This window comes from Vanessa tameamea, chromosome 8 (genome assembly GCF_037043105.1).
Source record: "Vanessa tameamea isolate UH-Manoa-2023 chromosome 8, ilVanTame1 primary haplotype, whole genome shotgun sequence".
Classification (NCBI taxonomy): domain Eukaryota; kingdom Metazoa; phylum Arthropoda; class Insecta; order Lepidoptera; family Nymphalidae; genus Vanessa; species Vanessa tameamea.
In genome coordinates, this window is record NC_087316.1 from 6,906,151 (window position 1) to 6,921,726 (window position 15,576).

At 36.8% G+C, this 15,576-nt stretch overlaps 1 protein-coding gene across 1 annotated transcript in view; it reads left to right on the plus strand.

The window, feature by feature from the left end:
* LOC113399940 (uncharacterized) overlaps positions 1-15,576 on the plus strand; it is a 97,000-nt gene that overhangs the window by 71,931 nt on the left and 9,493 nt on the right. The window contains exons 93-121 of the mRNA XM_064215681.1: positions 69-368; positions 1,025-1,330; positions 1,411-2,043; positions 2,130-2,441; positions 2,522-2,851; positions 2,935-3,234; positions 3,315-3,617; positions 3,748-4,065; positions 4,149-4,469; positions 4,553-4,855; positions 4,938-5,270; positions 5,514-5,813; positions 5,887-6,192; positions 6,302-6,943; positions 7,126-7,758; positions 7,935-8,240; positions 8,708-9,004; positions 9,083-9,736; positions 9,825-10,133; positions 10,213-10,533; positions 10,639-10,944; positions 11,036-11,347; positions 12,192-12,506; positions 12,614-12,940; positions 13,035-13,658; positions 13,860-14,168; positions 14,255-14,557; positions 14,653-14,961; positions 15,229-15,540. Of these exons, the coding sequence (XP_064071751.1) occupies positions 69-368; positions 1,025-1,330; positions 1,411-2,043; positions 2,130-2,441; positions 2,522-2,851; positions 2,935-3,234; positions 3,315-3,617; positions 3,748-4,065; positions 4,149-4,469; positions 4,553-4,855; positions 4,938-5,270; positions 5,514-5,813; positions 5,887-6,192; positions 6,302-6,943; positions 7,126-7,758; positions 7,935-8,240; positions 8,708-9,004; positions 9,083-9,736; positions 9,825-10,133; positions 10,213-10,533; positions 10,639-10,944; positions 11,036-11,347; positions 12,192-12,506; positions 12,614-12,940; positions 13,035-13,658; positions 13,860-14,168; positions 14,255-14,557; positions 14,653-14,961; positions 15,229-15,540 (10,644 nt within the window). The remainder of the gene's footprint in view (positions 1-68; positions 369-1,024; positions 1,331-1,410; positions 2,044-2,129; positions 2,442-2,521; positions 2,852-2,934; positions 3,235-3,314; positions 3,618-3,747; positions 4,066-4,148; positions 4,470-4,552; positions 4,856-4,937; positions 5,271-5,513; positions 5,814-5,886; positions 6,193-6,301; positions 6,944-7,125; positions 7,759-7,934; positions 8,241-8,707; positions 9,005-9,082; positions 9,737-9,824; positions 10,134-10,212; positions 10,534-10,638; positions 10,945-11,035; positions 11,348-12,191; positions 12,507-12,613; positions 12,941-13,034; positions 13,659-13,859; positions 14,169-14,254; positions 14,558-14,652; positions 14,962-15,228; positions 15,541-15,576) is intronic.

The window sequence follows — 15,576 nt, forward strand, 5'->3', positions numbered from 1 at the left end:
TGACAGCTAAAGCAAGTGGTATTTTCTATTATTATATCTAACCGACACAAATTATTTATTATGTGCAGATTTTGATATAATCGACAAATGTAATCCATCACCCTGTGGAACAAATGCTGTATGTAATGATGGTGACTGTTACTGCATAGAGGAAAATCAGGGAGATCCATACATCGGATGCCGACCAGAATGTGTTCTTAGTAGTGATTGCCCACGAGACAAAGCTTGTGTGAAAAATAAATGTACAGATCCATGTCCTGGGGCATGTTCCGCTTCAGCTGTATGCACTGTCGTGAACCATATTCCCATGTGTAGTTGTTCGCAAGGAATGACAGGCAATGCTTTCTACGGTTGCGAACCAATCAGAGGTTAGTAACTTTAGGTTATGTTACATAATATATTTAACTATCTGCTTTGGTTTTGATTAATTCAACTAAAACTATAAAATGTTTTAGATGGACATTTTTATTTAACTCTCTATATTTTCCCAAAGGCACAAGGGGCATAACAATTTAGCTACCAAAGTTGTTGAGGCGTTGGTGATAGGAAGAATGATGAATGATTATCATTTCTTACAGTCCGAACTTCTCTGGGCAGTGGTGACCACTTATTTTCGGATGGTCCATTTTAAGTCATAAAATTATAAGCAATGTAGAAATTGTTATTAAGACATATAAAAGACCAGTCATATAATAAATAAATACATCGTCAATGCGCCACCAATTTTGGGAATTATAATGATATGTCTCATGTTTTTGTAGTTACCACTGACACACTCACTTCAAACCAACACACAAAAATACTAAGTATTTTTGTTAGGCGGTAGAATATACATTATGATGTGTGGGTGGTACCTATCCAGTTTGATATGCACAAAGTCTTATCGTAGTTTCTAACTTTTGTGTTCGTATAATTTAACATTCTTGATATTTTGACTTTATTTGATAATGGTAATGATGTATTCAGTTTTTGTAAAACTATATAAACATGTATACTCTTATTAGATCGTTTTTAAATATTTTAGCTCCAATAACCAGCAACCCATGCACGCCAACACCATGCGGACCAAACAGTCAATGTCGTGAAATTAATGGACAAGCTGTTTGCACGTGCATTTCCAGCTACATAGGTAGTCCACCGTTGTGTCGACCAGAATGTGTCGTTAGCTCAGATTGTACACCAAATATGGCGTGTAGTAATCAGAAATGTATTAATCCATGTAAGGGTTCTTGCGGAGTGGAAGCAAAATGTGTTGTAGTAAAACATAATCCTATCTGTACTTGTCCGCCCAAATATACCGGGGATCCTTTTGTTAGATGTGTACGATTTAGTAAGTACTGTTTATCATATTTCTTATTAGAACTTTTTATTAATTATATTTTCTCATTGTAATTTCTTATTCCTTAACAGATCCTGTAATTGCTGATACATTACCATGTACACCATCGCCGTGTGGTGCTAATTCTATATGCAAAGAAGTATCTGGTGCGCCCTCATGTGCTTGTATGCCAAATTTCTTTGGCTCACCACCATATTGTAGACCCGAGTGTTCTAGTAACAGTGAATGCCCAACTAATCAAGCGTGTATCAATCAGAAATGCAAAGATCCCTGTATCAATACCTGTGGTCAAAATGCTAATTGCAAGGTTGTCAGTCATACACCGATGTGCTTCTGTGATGACGGATATGAAGGAGATCCATTTTCAAACTGCCAACTTCAAAAACACCAAGACCCTGAAAGAACATCTCCTTGTGACCCTTCTCCGTGCGGTGCAAACGCCATTTGTAAGGAACATAACTCAGCAGGTTCTTGTACATGTTTGGCTGATTATATTGGAAACCCCTATGAAGGTTGTCGTCCTGAATGTTCAGTAAATACAGATTGCACGCCAAACAAAAGCTGTATTCGAAATAAATGTCAAGATCCTTGCCCAGGTACATGTGGCCCAATGGCTATCTGTACAACTGTAAATCACTTACCAGTCTGTACTTGTCCTCCTGGTTACACCGGAGAACCATACCAAAGATGCGTTATTATGAAAGGTAATTACAATTACAAAAAATCTACGTATATGTCGATTTTTTTTATATTGTATCTGCTTACTTGTAACTATATGTTTTTTTTCCAGAATTAAGCTCAGAACCTCTTACACCATGCCTTCCCAATCCATGTGGATCAAATAGTGTATGTCAATCAATTAATGGTCAAAGTGCATGTTCATGTATGCCTAATTATTTTGGCACCCCTCCTGGATGTCGGCCAGAATGCACAGTCAGTTCGGAATGTCCGAGTAATAAAGCTTGTATTAATTTAAAGTGCACAAACCCATGTCCTAGTCATTGTGGAATAAACTCAGACTGCAAAGTCTTTACCCATAGCCCTGTATGCTCATGTAAACCTGGTTATACAGGGGATCCGTTCACTCGATGCTATCAACAACGTAAGTAAATTCAATGAAAAATAATTTAAACGTTTTCCTATTTTTATATTTTTTACTATTGTAATTCAATTTTATTTCAGCTCAAGTATTCTTTGACACACCTAAAGAACCTTGTTTGCCTAATCCGTGCGGAGATAACGCCATTTGCAGAGATATAAATGGCATACCATCATGTTCTTGTATGTCGAACTTCAAAGGACTACCTCCCAATTGCCGCCCCGAATGTGCCATTAATCAAGATTGTCCATCAAACATGGCATGTATGAACATGAAATGTCGCGATCCATGTCCTGGCAGTTGTGGTCAAAATGCAGTATGTACTGTATTTAACCATTTCCCAGCATGCACGTGCGCACAAAGCTTTTCTGGAGATCCTTTCACTAGATGCACTTTAATTCCGCCAGTACAAGGTAAAATTTTTACATTTTTATTTATATAATTGTTACTATTTCTCTTTTGTCTAAAATAATATATATTTTGAAAATGTTTTTAGATATTATTATTCAAGATCCTTGTAATCCATCTCCATGTGGATTTAATGCCGAATGTAACAATGGAATATGCACTTGTTTAATTGATTATTATGGAGACCCTTACATAGGTTGCAAGCCTGAATGTGTAACAAATATGGACTGTTCACCAGACAAAGTATGCTCTAGTAATAAATGTATGAACCCTTGCCCTCAAGCTTGTGCTCCAACTGCAGAATGTAATGTTTACAATCATATTCCGATTTGCACATGTCCACAAGGAATGACTGGTAATGCTTTTAGAGAGTGTTACAAAGTTGAAAGTAAGTAGTATTACAAAACATATACACATAACGACAATTATTCAAGCAAAATAGATCTGTAATGCAATTTCTTGTTACAGTTACTCATGTGAATCCTTGTAATCCTAGTCCATGCGGACCAAATAGCCAGTGTCGAACAGTTAATAACCAAGCTATTTGCTCATGTTTACCAAACTTCATCGGTAGTCCACCATCTTGCCGACCAGAATGCACAATTAGTGCCGAATGTCCTCGCGATGAAGCCTGCAATAATCAAAAATGTATAAATCCTTGCAAAGGTAGCTGCGGTTATGGAGCAAGGTGTGAAGTCATTAATCATAATCCTATTTGCTCATGCCCTGCTCAATATACGGGCGACCCATTCACGAACTGCATCCCGATAGGTATGTTTATATTTAATAACAATTATTTAATAACATTAATTTATAGCAAAAGTTTACTGATATTGTATTTAGAATGTGCTACAAAAATATTGACTTTATTATATTATTAATATGTACATAACCTTTACAGTATCAGCTCCATTGGGTCCGACAGATCCTTGTACCCCATCTCCTTGTGGACCTTACTCAGTTTGCAAAGTAATTGGAGAGTCTCCATCGTGCTCTTGTCAAGTCAATTATATAGGAGCTCCACCGGCCTGTCGTCCTGAGTGTATAAGTAATTCTGAGTGTCCAACCAATCAGGCTTGCATAAACCAAAAATGTAAAGACCCTTGCCCTGAAACATGCGGATACAATGCTGATTGCAAAGTTGTCAGTCACGCATTAATCTGTTCGTGTCCTTATGGTCAGACTGGTGACCCGCTAAGCTCTTGTTATCCTGTCAAAGGTAAAATAAAAAAAAAAATTCAATTTTTTTTTGTTTTTTTTTTGTAAAATAATGTACAAATCTATGTTGGTTTTGTTTTGTAGATTCTGTTATTGAATATAGTTCTCCGTGTGAACCCTCTCCTTGCGGTCTTAATGCGGAATGCTCAGAAAGAAACGGTGCTGGTGCGTGTACATGTCTCGAAGATTTTACTGGTAACCCATATGAAGGTTGTCGACCAGAGTGTGTTATAAACACTGACTGTAGCCCCACATTGGCCTGTATTCAAAATAAATGTAAAGATCCTTGTCCTGGTATCTGTGCACCAAATGGAATATGTCAAGTTGTAAATCATTTGCCGTCATGTCATTGTCCAACGGGTCTAACAGGAGATGCTTATTCATACTGTATAGACAAAGTCGAAGGTAATTAGCATATATTTTAAACTCAATACTACCAATACTGCATATTAATAGGTAATTGATTATATATTCGTGTTATTTTACAGATTTTGTCAAAGTTACGCCTTGTATTCCGTCACCCTGCGGTCCCAATAGTCAGTGCCGTGAGGTTAACTCTCAGGCAGTTTGCAGTTGTAGCGACACATATATGGGAATTCCACCAAATTGTCGACCTGAATGCACAATCAACAGCGAATGTGGAAGTGATAAAGCATGTGTTAATCGAAAATGCGTTGATCCCTGTGTAGGCCAATGCGGTCGAAACGCTAATTGCAGAGTTATCGCGCATAACCCTATGTGTTCTTGTCAAGAACATTTCACTGGAGATCCGTTCTCATATTGCATGCCTTGTAAGTTTTTTTTGTAATTGATTGTATTGAATTGTTTTACTTTTTGTTGCATATTTGTTAACGGCGCCATATTTTGTGTTAGATCCTACGTCGATTTTACCACCTCAAAATAATATCAACCCCTGCTTGCCATCGCCTTGTGGTGCAAATGCACTGTGTGAGGATCGCAACGGTATACCTCGCTGCAGCTGCCTTCCGAACTACATGGGTACGCCACCACGTTGCAGACCCGAGTGCACAGTCAATTCAGAGTGCAATGCCAATAAAGCATGCATAAACAATCACTGTGTCGACCCTTGTCCGGGTGCATGTGGAATGAATGCTCAGTGCATTGTTAACAATCATCTACCCATTTGTTCTTGCTTACCAAGTTACACCGGCAATCCATTTACAAGTTGCAATTTTGAATTGAATGGTATGTAAACCATATTTTATTATTATTTTAAGGCTTATGTTAAGATGCTAATGTTAAATAATATTTTTTTAATATATAGATCAGAAATTGTACAATGATGTATAAATATTGCTTCGACTTTCGATTATTCGAATTTAAAAGGTTAAAATAATGAGTAAAAGGCTACTTCAAAGCAATCCTAAGCATATACCTTTTTTTATAATAACTGATGTATATAATTAGTACAATTACCTACAATTTCAGACGTCCAAACGAGTAATCCATGTTCTCCTTCACCTTGCGGAACTAACGCCGTCTGCAATGAAGGTGTTTGCTCCTGTTTGCCGGAGTTCTTTGGAGATCCTTACTTTGGATGTAAACCTGAATGTGTTTTGAATTCTGATTGTCAACGTACCAAAGCTTGTATAAGAAATAAATGTAAAGACCCGTGCATTGGAACATGCGGAAGTGGTGCTTCTTGTGAAGTTATTAATCATATACCAATTTGCTCTTGTCCTTCTGGAACATCAGGCGATCCTTTCAACTATTGTAATGAAATGATAGGTGCGTATTATAACGATACCATATATTAAATATAAATGATAAATAAGTAGCATTATAATTCATTTATTTTCAGAACCTGTGTCTACAAATTTGTGTCAACCTTCACCATGTGGACCTTATAGTCAGTGTCGAGAAGTAAATGGACATGCCGTATGTGTTTGCGTTCAAGGATATGTTGGTAGTCCTCCGAACTGTCGTCCAGAATGTACAGTGAGCTCGGACTGTCACTTAAATCAAGCTTGTTCTAACCAAAAATGTATAGACCCTTGTCCTGGAGCATGTGGACGCAACACTCAATGTATCGTTGTCAAACACAACCCAATTTGTACTTGCTTGTCTGGATTTTCGGGAGATCCATTTTCAGTTTGTCAAGTTATTCGTAAGTATTGAAATGATTAATATTATAAAGAGACAGACGTGATCTTTTATCACAAAAATATACGTTTCTAATAGGTATCAATAATAATAATAATATTTCTAATTTTCAGCTTTACTGCCACCAGTTAAAATTAATCCGTGTTTGCCTTCACCTTGTGGACCTAACTCACTTTGTACAGAAAATGAAAATAGAGCAGATTGTAAATGTTTGCCTGAATTTATCGGTTTCCCGCCAAATTGTCGACCTGAATGCACTAGTAATACTGATTGTGATACTAGTAAAGCTTGTATCAATAAAAAATGCCGCGATCCTTGTCCTGGCTCATGCGGCATCAACGCAGAGTGCAGAGTTGTAAGCCATACACCAAGCTGCTTATGTGAAAATGGTTACACTGGGGATCCCTTCGTATTTTGCTCAATGAAAGTCGCGCAAATTAATGAAGAAAGGCCAACACCGTGTGTTCCATCTCCTTGTGGCGCTAATGCTATATGCATAGAACGGAATGATATTGGATCTTGCACATGCATATCAGGCTATTTTGGCGATCCTTATGTCGCATGTAAACCGGAATGCTTATTAAACTCAGATTGTCCATCTAATCAAGCCTGTCACCTGAATAAATGTCACGACCCTTGTCCCGGATCATGTGGTGTGAATGCATTGTGTAATGTTGTTAATCATATACCTAGTTGTAGCTGTCCAGATCAACACTATGGAGATCCATACAAAATTTGCTTATTTAAACCACAAAGTAAGTAAATATGTAAATTTTATATTAAGATCTTTAAAAATAGTTGAGTATTTTATATTTATATACGGCCTTCGTATTTCTCATTGCTACTTCGTAATATATTTAATTCGATACATTGAATGCATTTTTCATAATAATATTATACATTTTCATAAATATATTAAATATGTAATACTTTTTAGTGGAAAAAATTGACCTCTGTAATCCATCCCCATGTGGACCAAACAGTCTATGTAAAGATCAGAACGGCATAGCTATCTGTACGTGTTTAAATGGATACCTTGGATCTCCGCCCGACTGCCGCCCAGAATGCATTACAAACTCGGAATGTCCTCTTGACAAAGCATGCGAAAACTTGAAGTGTATATCTCCTTGTCCCAAAGGATGTGGAATTAATGTTGACTGCCGGGCAATAAAACATAATCCTATTTGCTCTTGTAAAGAAGGATATACGGGAAATCCATTTTCAATATGTCATAAAATAATTAAAGTTGAAACTACATTGATGGAACCAGTAAATCCTTGTGTGCCTTCCCCGTGTGGACTTAACTCCGAGTGTAGAGATACAGGTGGAATACCTTCTTGTATATGCCTCGCAGGTTACATTGGAAGTCCACCTAATTGTAAACCCGAATGTGTTCTAAACACTGATTGTAGTAACGACAAAGCTTGTATTAATATGAAATGTGTCGACCCATGTCTAGGATCATGTGGTATAACAGCCGTTTGTAACGTTGTGAAACACGTCCCCGTTTGCTCATGTCCCGTTGGCTATGATGGTGATCCATTTGTAGCTTGCAATATTAAAGCACCAGGTATACAATATTACTTACTACTCATTAGCATAAATACGACAATTTGCAATGCATAATGTAAATACTAATTTTGAATAAACTTATTTTTAAATATTAATGTAATTTTATATTAATGTTAATCAATTTAATAGTTAAAAAATGGTTATTCAGGTAATTAATAAAAATCTAAATTACAGAACCAGTCCAAAACATCGATCCATGTAATCCATCACCGTGTGGTCCAAACGCCGTTTGTCGTAACAACGGAGAATGCAGTTGTTTGCCAGAATATCACGGCGACCCATACTTCAGCTGCCGCCCCGAGTGCGTACTCAGCACAGATTGCCCTCTCACTCAAACGTGTTTACGTAACAAGTGTGTTGATCCTTGTCGCGACATGTGCGGAATCAATGCTGAATGTCATGTGTATAACCACGTGGCTGTATGTAGTTGTTCAAGTGGAATGTCTGGAAATGCTTTTTACGAATGCAATGATATAAAAAGTAAGTATTGCTACATAAACATAACAATACGTCTAATTTCAGTTTTTTTCTTCTGTATTTCACTGATTGTGCTATGAATATCAATACCAGTTACCAAATTATATAATAAAATATTTTAAAAAAGAACCCGAGTTCAAAAATAAACTGTATTCGACCTAATAAAAAATGAAGATGTAATACCTATATTGGTTTAATAGTTTAAACAATAGTTCAATAGTTAAAACACATACATATACACGATCATAATAAATGAAACCTTAACTAGTGCATTTAATAACGAAAGTCTCATCCAAATCAGATCAATCGTTTTTGAGAAAATCGCGGCCATACTAAAGATTTAATTAAGAACCTCATTATTATGAAGTCGGTTAAAAATAGACTATAGTTTAATCGACTTCATATCGCAAGTAAGAAATAGTCAATTACGCCAATAATTTATAAGCTTAATAACTGTTTAACATTTTTAGTACCTGTTACCAAACCCTGTGAACCGTCTCCATGCGGGCCGAACAGTATATGCAGAGAAACAAACGGTCAAGCAGTTTGTTCTTGTATTCAAGGATTCGTAGGTAATCCACCTAGTTGCAGACCTGAGTGTATTCAAAGCACTGATTGTTCTCCATCGTTGGCTTGTATTAATAGAAAATGTCAAGATCCATGTCCAGGGTCGTGTGCTTCCAACGCTATATGCAACGTAAACAATCACAATCCCATATGCTCTTGTCCACCAAGATATACAGGATCTCCTTTCACGCACTGCTACGGTAATTTTATATACATTTCCAATACCTTTTTATTACATTATAAGTCTGATATGGCTATAAATATATCATATTTTTCAGTACAACCTGTTGAAGAACTACCTAGTAATCCATGTGCCTCTTCGCCTTGTGGACCGAATAGCATATGTAAAGCGTCACTTACTGGTGATTCATATATTTGCTCGTGTCAACCTACATTTGAAGGAAACCCACCAAATTGTAAACGAGAATGCATGAGTAATGAAGATTGCCAAACTGATAAGACTTGCATTAATTACAAGTGCAAAGATCCTTGCCCTGAATCATGTGGAATCAATACCGTATGTAGAGTGAGACTTCATACCGTCATGTGTTCTTGTCAAGATGGTTATTCAGGAGATCCATTTTTATCATGCTATGAAGTACCACAAATATCAATATCACAAGACCCATGCAATCCAACTCCTTGTGGAGTTAATGCTCGCTGTAGAGTTACTAAAAATAATGCTGCCATTTGTGCTTGCGAACCTGGATATTTTGGAAATCCCTATGAGACTTGCAGACCCGAATGTGTTACCAACACTGACTGCCCTTTCAATAAGGCTTGTCTTAATAACAAATGTGAAGACCCATGTCCAGGTGTATGCGGAACAACTGCTGTTTGCGAAGTCATAAACCACTTGCCATCATGCAAATGCTCTTCTGGGTACACTGGAAATCCGTACGCATATTGTCATATTATTATCAATGAACCGGGTATGTCTTTTTCTTTGTTTTTTATTTTTTTTGTTTATTAGATATTTTAATGATCGAATTTTAAATAATTTAATCAATTTTCTTATAGAACCTGTGCCACAAAATCCTTGCATACCAAACCCTTGTGGAAGCAACAGCATTTGTAAAGATAATAACGGTGTAGCTTCTTGCACTTGTATAGCGAATTATATTGGAGCACCGCCTAGTTGTCGTCCTGAGTGTACGGTCAATTCAGAGTGCGAAAAATCAAAGAGCTGTATAAACCAAAAATGTATTGATCCATGCATAGGTGTATGCGGACAAAATGCTCAATGTAAAGTAATTAATCATGCACCAATTTGTTCATGTCGCGAAAACTATGAAGGGGATCCATTCACCAGATGCATTTTAATAGAAAGTAAGAACACATCATTTTTATTATAACTAGTTACTAACATAAGAAAAATCGCCTTTATGAGATGACATTTTTTTTACAGAAACTCCACTTGCCGATCAAAATCCTTGTTCACCTTCTCCTTGTGGTTTGAATTCAATCTGCCAGACTATTAATAAGATACCAATGTGCACATGTATAGACAATTTTATTGGAGTTCCACCAAACTGTAGAGCAGAATGCACTGTTAACTCTGACTGTCCATCAAGCAAAGCTTGCATCAACCGCAAATGTAAAGATCCTTGTGTTGGTTCTTGTGGACTACAAACCGTATGTCAAGTCCATCAGCACTCTGCTATTTGCAGTTGTATAGAAGGATATACAGGAAATCCATTTGAAAGTTGTCACGTTACAGAAATTATAGGTGAGATTATTTTATTATATATATATATATATATCCGTCGTCAAAATTATTAAAATTTCTATATATATTTGTTTATATCACGTTTAATTGTTGTGTGTTTTTCAGAACATTCACCTGCTCTATATGACAAATGTAATCCTAGTCCTTGTGGAGCGAACGCGGATTGTAACGACGGACTTTGTACTTGTAGAAAGAACTTCTTTGGCAATCCTTACTTGAGTTGCCGACCCGAGTGTACTCATAATTCAGACTGTGCATCAAATCTAGCATGTTTAAATAATAAATGTATGAATCCATGTACAAACCTATGTGGGAATAATGCTATCTGCGATGTGTATAATCATATTCCTTTGTGTAGTTGCCCACCAAATACCATCGGAAATGCATTCTTTTCGTGTATAACAAACAAAGGTAAAGTGCACAATTCAAAGATATCATTTACCTAAGTTGAAACGTTTTTTAATTATTATTAGTTGATTAATAATATTTTATTTCATTTTAGTTGAGCAACAAAAGAAAAATCCTTGTGTTCCGTCTCCTTGCGGTCCTAACAGTCAGTGTCGAATTATGCAGGAACAAGCAGTTTGCTCATGTATTTTAGGCTATATTGGAATACCTCCATCTTGTCGTCCTGAATGTTTAGTTGATTCAGACTGCTCAAGCGTTTTATCATGCTCTAATCAAAAATGCGTGGACCCTTGTCGCGGATCATGCGGTGTTAATGCGGAATGTAAGATTCATAATCACAATCCTATTTGTTATTGCCCAAGTGGATTTACTGGCAATCCATTTACGAATTGTTTGGAAATAACATGTAAGTATTTTTCTATTTACTTCAAATGAAAGTCTGAAGTTGTTTTATAATCCTAATAAAAAAACCGAGTCAGTGATAAACAAATTGATAAATTGTCACATGTAATTGTGGAATAAAAAGTTTAGTATAGTTTACTATGGGCATATATAAAAGTTGAAATATATTGCACGAATTATATGGTATCAAGTATAAAGCAATGGCATAGTGAGACTTTTTTCAAATATATGTGACATGGACTATGTATAGGAACCCCCATAAACAAGGCTACCCAATCGGGTTGTATATAAGTAGAAAAGAGTTTTGATATAAGGTGGACCGAAAACAAATGATTTGAATTTAATTGCTAATAAAAAAAGTGTTTTCCTATAACCAGTTCTAATGCAATGCAACTGTATTTCAAATTAATGTTGAACAGTATTGTTTACTTGGTAGTAGAAGGCTGTGTGCTAAACCCATCTGGGTAGATACCACCCACACGTCATATATGCTACCGCCAAAAACAGTTTTGTTGTGTTTCGGTTTGAGGGGAAGAGTAAGCCAATGTAACTACAGATACAAGGAAAATAATATCCTCCTTATGTGTTCCCAAGTTTGGTGGCGCATTGGCATAGGGATGAATAGTGTTTCTTACAGTGCGTGGTTGATCATTTACTGTGACTGTAGACTTTAACCACACTTCCAGTCTATTTTTACAAAAAAGAATGAATCGTAGTATAAATATACACAGTTTGTTTATCTAATTCGTAACTATATAAAATTAATATATTCATGATTATATATATTTTATTTCCTCATTCAATATCTACTAATATTCATTTCTTAAATTTACTATTATTAATTACAGATAATAATCCCCCAATAAGAACACCATGTACGCCTTCACCATGCGGACCTAACTCACAGTGTCGACAAGTCGGCGAGACGCCCTCTTGCACATGCTTAAATGGCTATATTGGAAGTCCTCCATTTTGCCGTCCAGAGTGTATCACAAACAGTGAATGTAGTTTTGATAAATCTTGTATTAATAATAAATGCGTCGATCCGTGCGTAGGTGCTTGTGGACAAAATGCGATTTGTCGAGTTGTCAGTCATTCACCACTGTGCTCGTGTCAATCCGGCTATGAAGGAGACGCATTTGATCTATGCAGTCCGATAAAAGGTATTTATGGTTATGACATAAATTGAAGGAATAAAACTTTGAAGACTTACTGTATTTATTACTTAATAATGTATATATGTTCTTTAAACATACATTTTATATTCCAGTATCAATACAAAGGCCACCTGAACAAATTAAGCCATGTTCGCCTAATCCATGCGGCCCGAACGCTTTATGTCAGGAAAGAAATAATGCTGCTAGTTGCATGTGCATAAGTGGCTTCTTTGGTAACCCGTACGAAGGATGCCGACCCGAATGCCTACTGAACTCTGATTGTTCACGAAATTTGGCATGCCTCAATAATAAATGCCAGGACCCATGTTTAGGTTTTTGTGGAATCGATTCTGAATGTCAAACAGTTAACCATATGCCCAAATGTAATTGTATTGTTGGTTATATTGGCAATCCATATGATCGCTGTACTCTAAAAGAAGGTATGTGTATTTGATTCTTTTTAATAACATGACTAAATTTCATCTAAACATTTTTTATGAAATTGAAAATAATAATCAAAATATTATTTTGTAGATAAACCAACAGACCCATGTACTCCTTCTCCATGTGGGCCATACAGTACGTGCAAGACTATCAACGAACAAGCGATTTGTACTTGTTTACCTGAATATCAAGGTAGTCCACCAAATTGTCGACCTGAATGTGTGACAAGCTCAGAATGCCCTCTGAATCGAGCGTGCATTAAGCTAAAATGCGTTGATCCATGTACTGGCACGTGTGGCGAAAATACTCAATGTCGAGTTCACCGTCACAGTCCATATTGTACTTGCCTCGAAGGTTTTGAAGGAGATCCATTTACAAGATGTACCAAAGAAATAATAATGACAGCAGTAGCTACAAGTCCTTGTGAACCAAATCCTTGTGGGCCGTTTGCTTACTGCCAAGACATCTATGGGTCAGCCTCTTGCAGTTGTAAGCCAGGCTACTTTGGCTCTCCTCCACGTTGTTCTCCGGAATGCACAATTAATGAAGATTGTTCTAGAGATAAGGCTTGCGTACGCGAAAAATGCGTTGATCCTTGCGTTGGATCATGCGGCAGCAATACAGAGTGCCGAGCGTCTAATCATTTGGCAATTTGTACATGTCTAATAGGCTATCGAGGAGACCCATTCGTAGGATGTTACGAAATAGAAAAAGGTATATTTGTGTTATATTTACATCTATTGCAATAATGTTGTTAAAAAGTATTTTTTCATAATTTATTACACTTTTGCTTCTTTTTTCTTAAACTAATTTTCATTTCTTTATAATTACCTAAAGCAAATGTCGAAAAATTTTACATTTTAGTGTAAGCTATATTTTATAACCTTAATCTAATATTTGTCATAATATAAATAGATGCAGAGCCAGTACCGAAGCCGGATTCCTGTACTCCATCACCGTGCGGTATCAATGCTTTATGTGATAATGGAACTTGTTCATGCATACCTGGATATTATGGCAATGGTTATATTGAATGTCGACCTGAATGTACAACAGATAATGAATGTCAAAAACAGTTTGCTTGTATCAATTACAAATGTATAGACCCCTGCAAGAATGCATGTGGTACAGACGCTATCTGCAATGTCTATAATCATTTAGCTATATGTGAATGTCCAGCGCCATTACGCGGAGATCCATTTATTGCTTGTCGTCGTGTAACAGGTTAGTATTTTTTATTTATTAAAATTTCCCTGAATTCGAACAGCTCGAGTGAATCAATATAAAATACAATATTATTAATATTTCAGCGCCAATAGTAACAGATCCATGTTCACCAAATCCATGTGGACCGAATAGCGTTTGTCGGGCAGCGGGCACAGTGGCCCATTGTTCTTGTCGATCAATGATGTACGAAGAACCGCCAAGCTGCCGACCTGAATGTCGAGTTGATTCTGACTGTTCACCGAGTCTTGCCTGTCGTAATAATAAATGCCGTGACCCTTGTCCTGGCTCTTGTGGCACACATGCTATTTGTCATACCAACTCACATTCTCCAATTTGTAGCTGCCCCAGTCATTATACTGGCGATCCATTTACTCGATGTTTGGAAGGTAATATATACATTAGAGAAAGTAGTATTATATTTATAGTATTTTATTATATCATAATATAATTTTAAAATGATTGCGTTTTCTATTTCAAACAGTTACAGAACTGGAACCTGAAATTAAGTCACCGTGTCCGAACTGTGGACCTAATGCTGATTGCATTAATGGTGTTTGTCAGTGCCGGTCTGGATATCTCGGCGCTCCTCCATTCTGTCGTGTTGAATGCCTTAAATCTAGCGACTGTGCCTGGAACCTCATGTGTTTAAATAGACATTGCACTGATCCTTGTCCCGGAGCATGCGGTCTTAATGCTGTTTGTACCGCAGTTGCTCACGAGCCACGCTGCACGTGTCCCCCACCCACTAGCGGAAATCCTCTTATTGAATGTCTACCCACCGTGAATATTCGTAAGATAGATTTAACTGGAAGATTGCTTTTGATTATAACATGTTGAAATATATTGCTAGTGAAAATGAATTTAAGGATTTAAGATTGCGACAAACTTTTGTTTTCGCTTTTAAAACTTAGGCATGGGTTTTACTTGCGAAACTGAGTGAGTCGTAATTTTTTTTATGTGACCTCTATGCAGAATCTAAGCAAAAATGCTTGTTATATGATTTGCTTACTTGCACTTTTAACTTTAATAAAACATAAGAAATACCTACGTTTTTCAGCCAAACAACCAGACCTATGTAATCCATCTCCTTGTGGTCCCGGCGCAATATGTCGCGCAAGGGGGAATGGCGCGTCTTGCGAATGTGAGCCAAGCTTGCGCGGTGACCCGTACACCGGATGTAGGCCAGAATGTATTGCTGACTCGGACTGTTCTCCTAATCGCGCTTGTATCCGATCACATTGCCGTGACCCTTGTCAAGGTACATGTGGAATAGGTGCGGAGTGCGAAACAATAAACCACATACCACTTTGCTCATGCCCATCAGGAACAAGAGGAAATGCATTTGAAAAATGTGATATCATAACAACAGGTTAATAATTCATATTATTTAATATATTCATTTAAA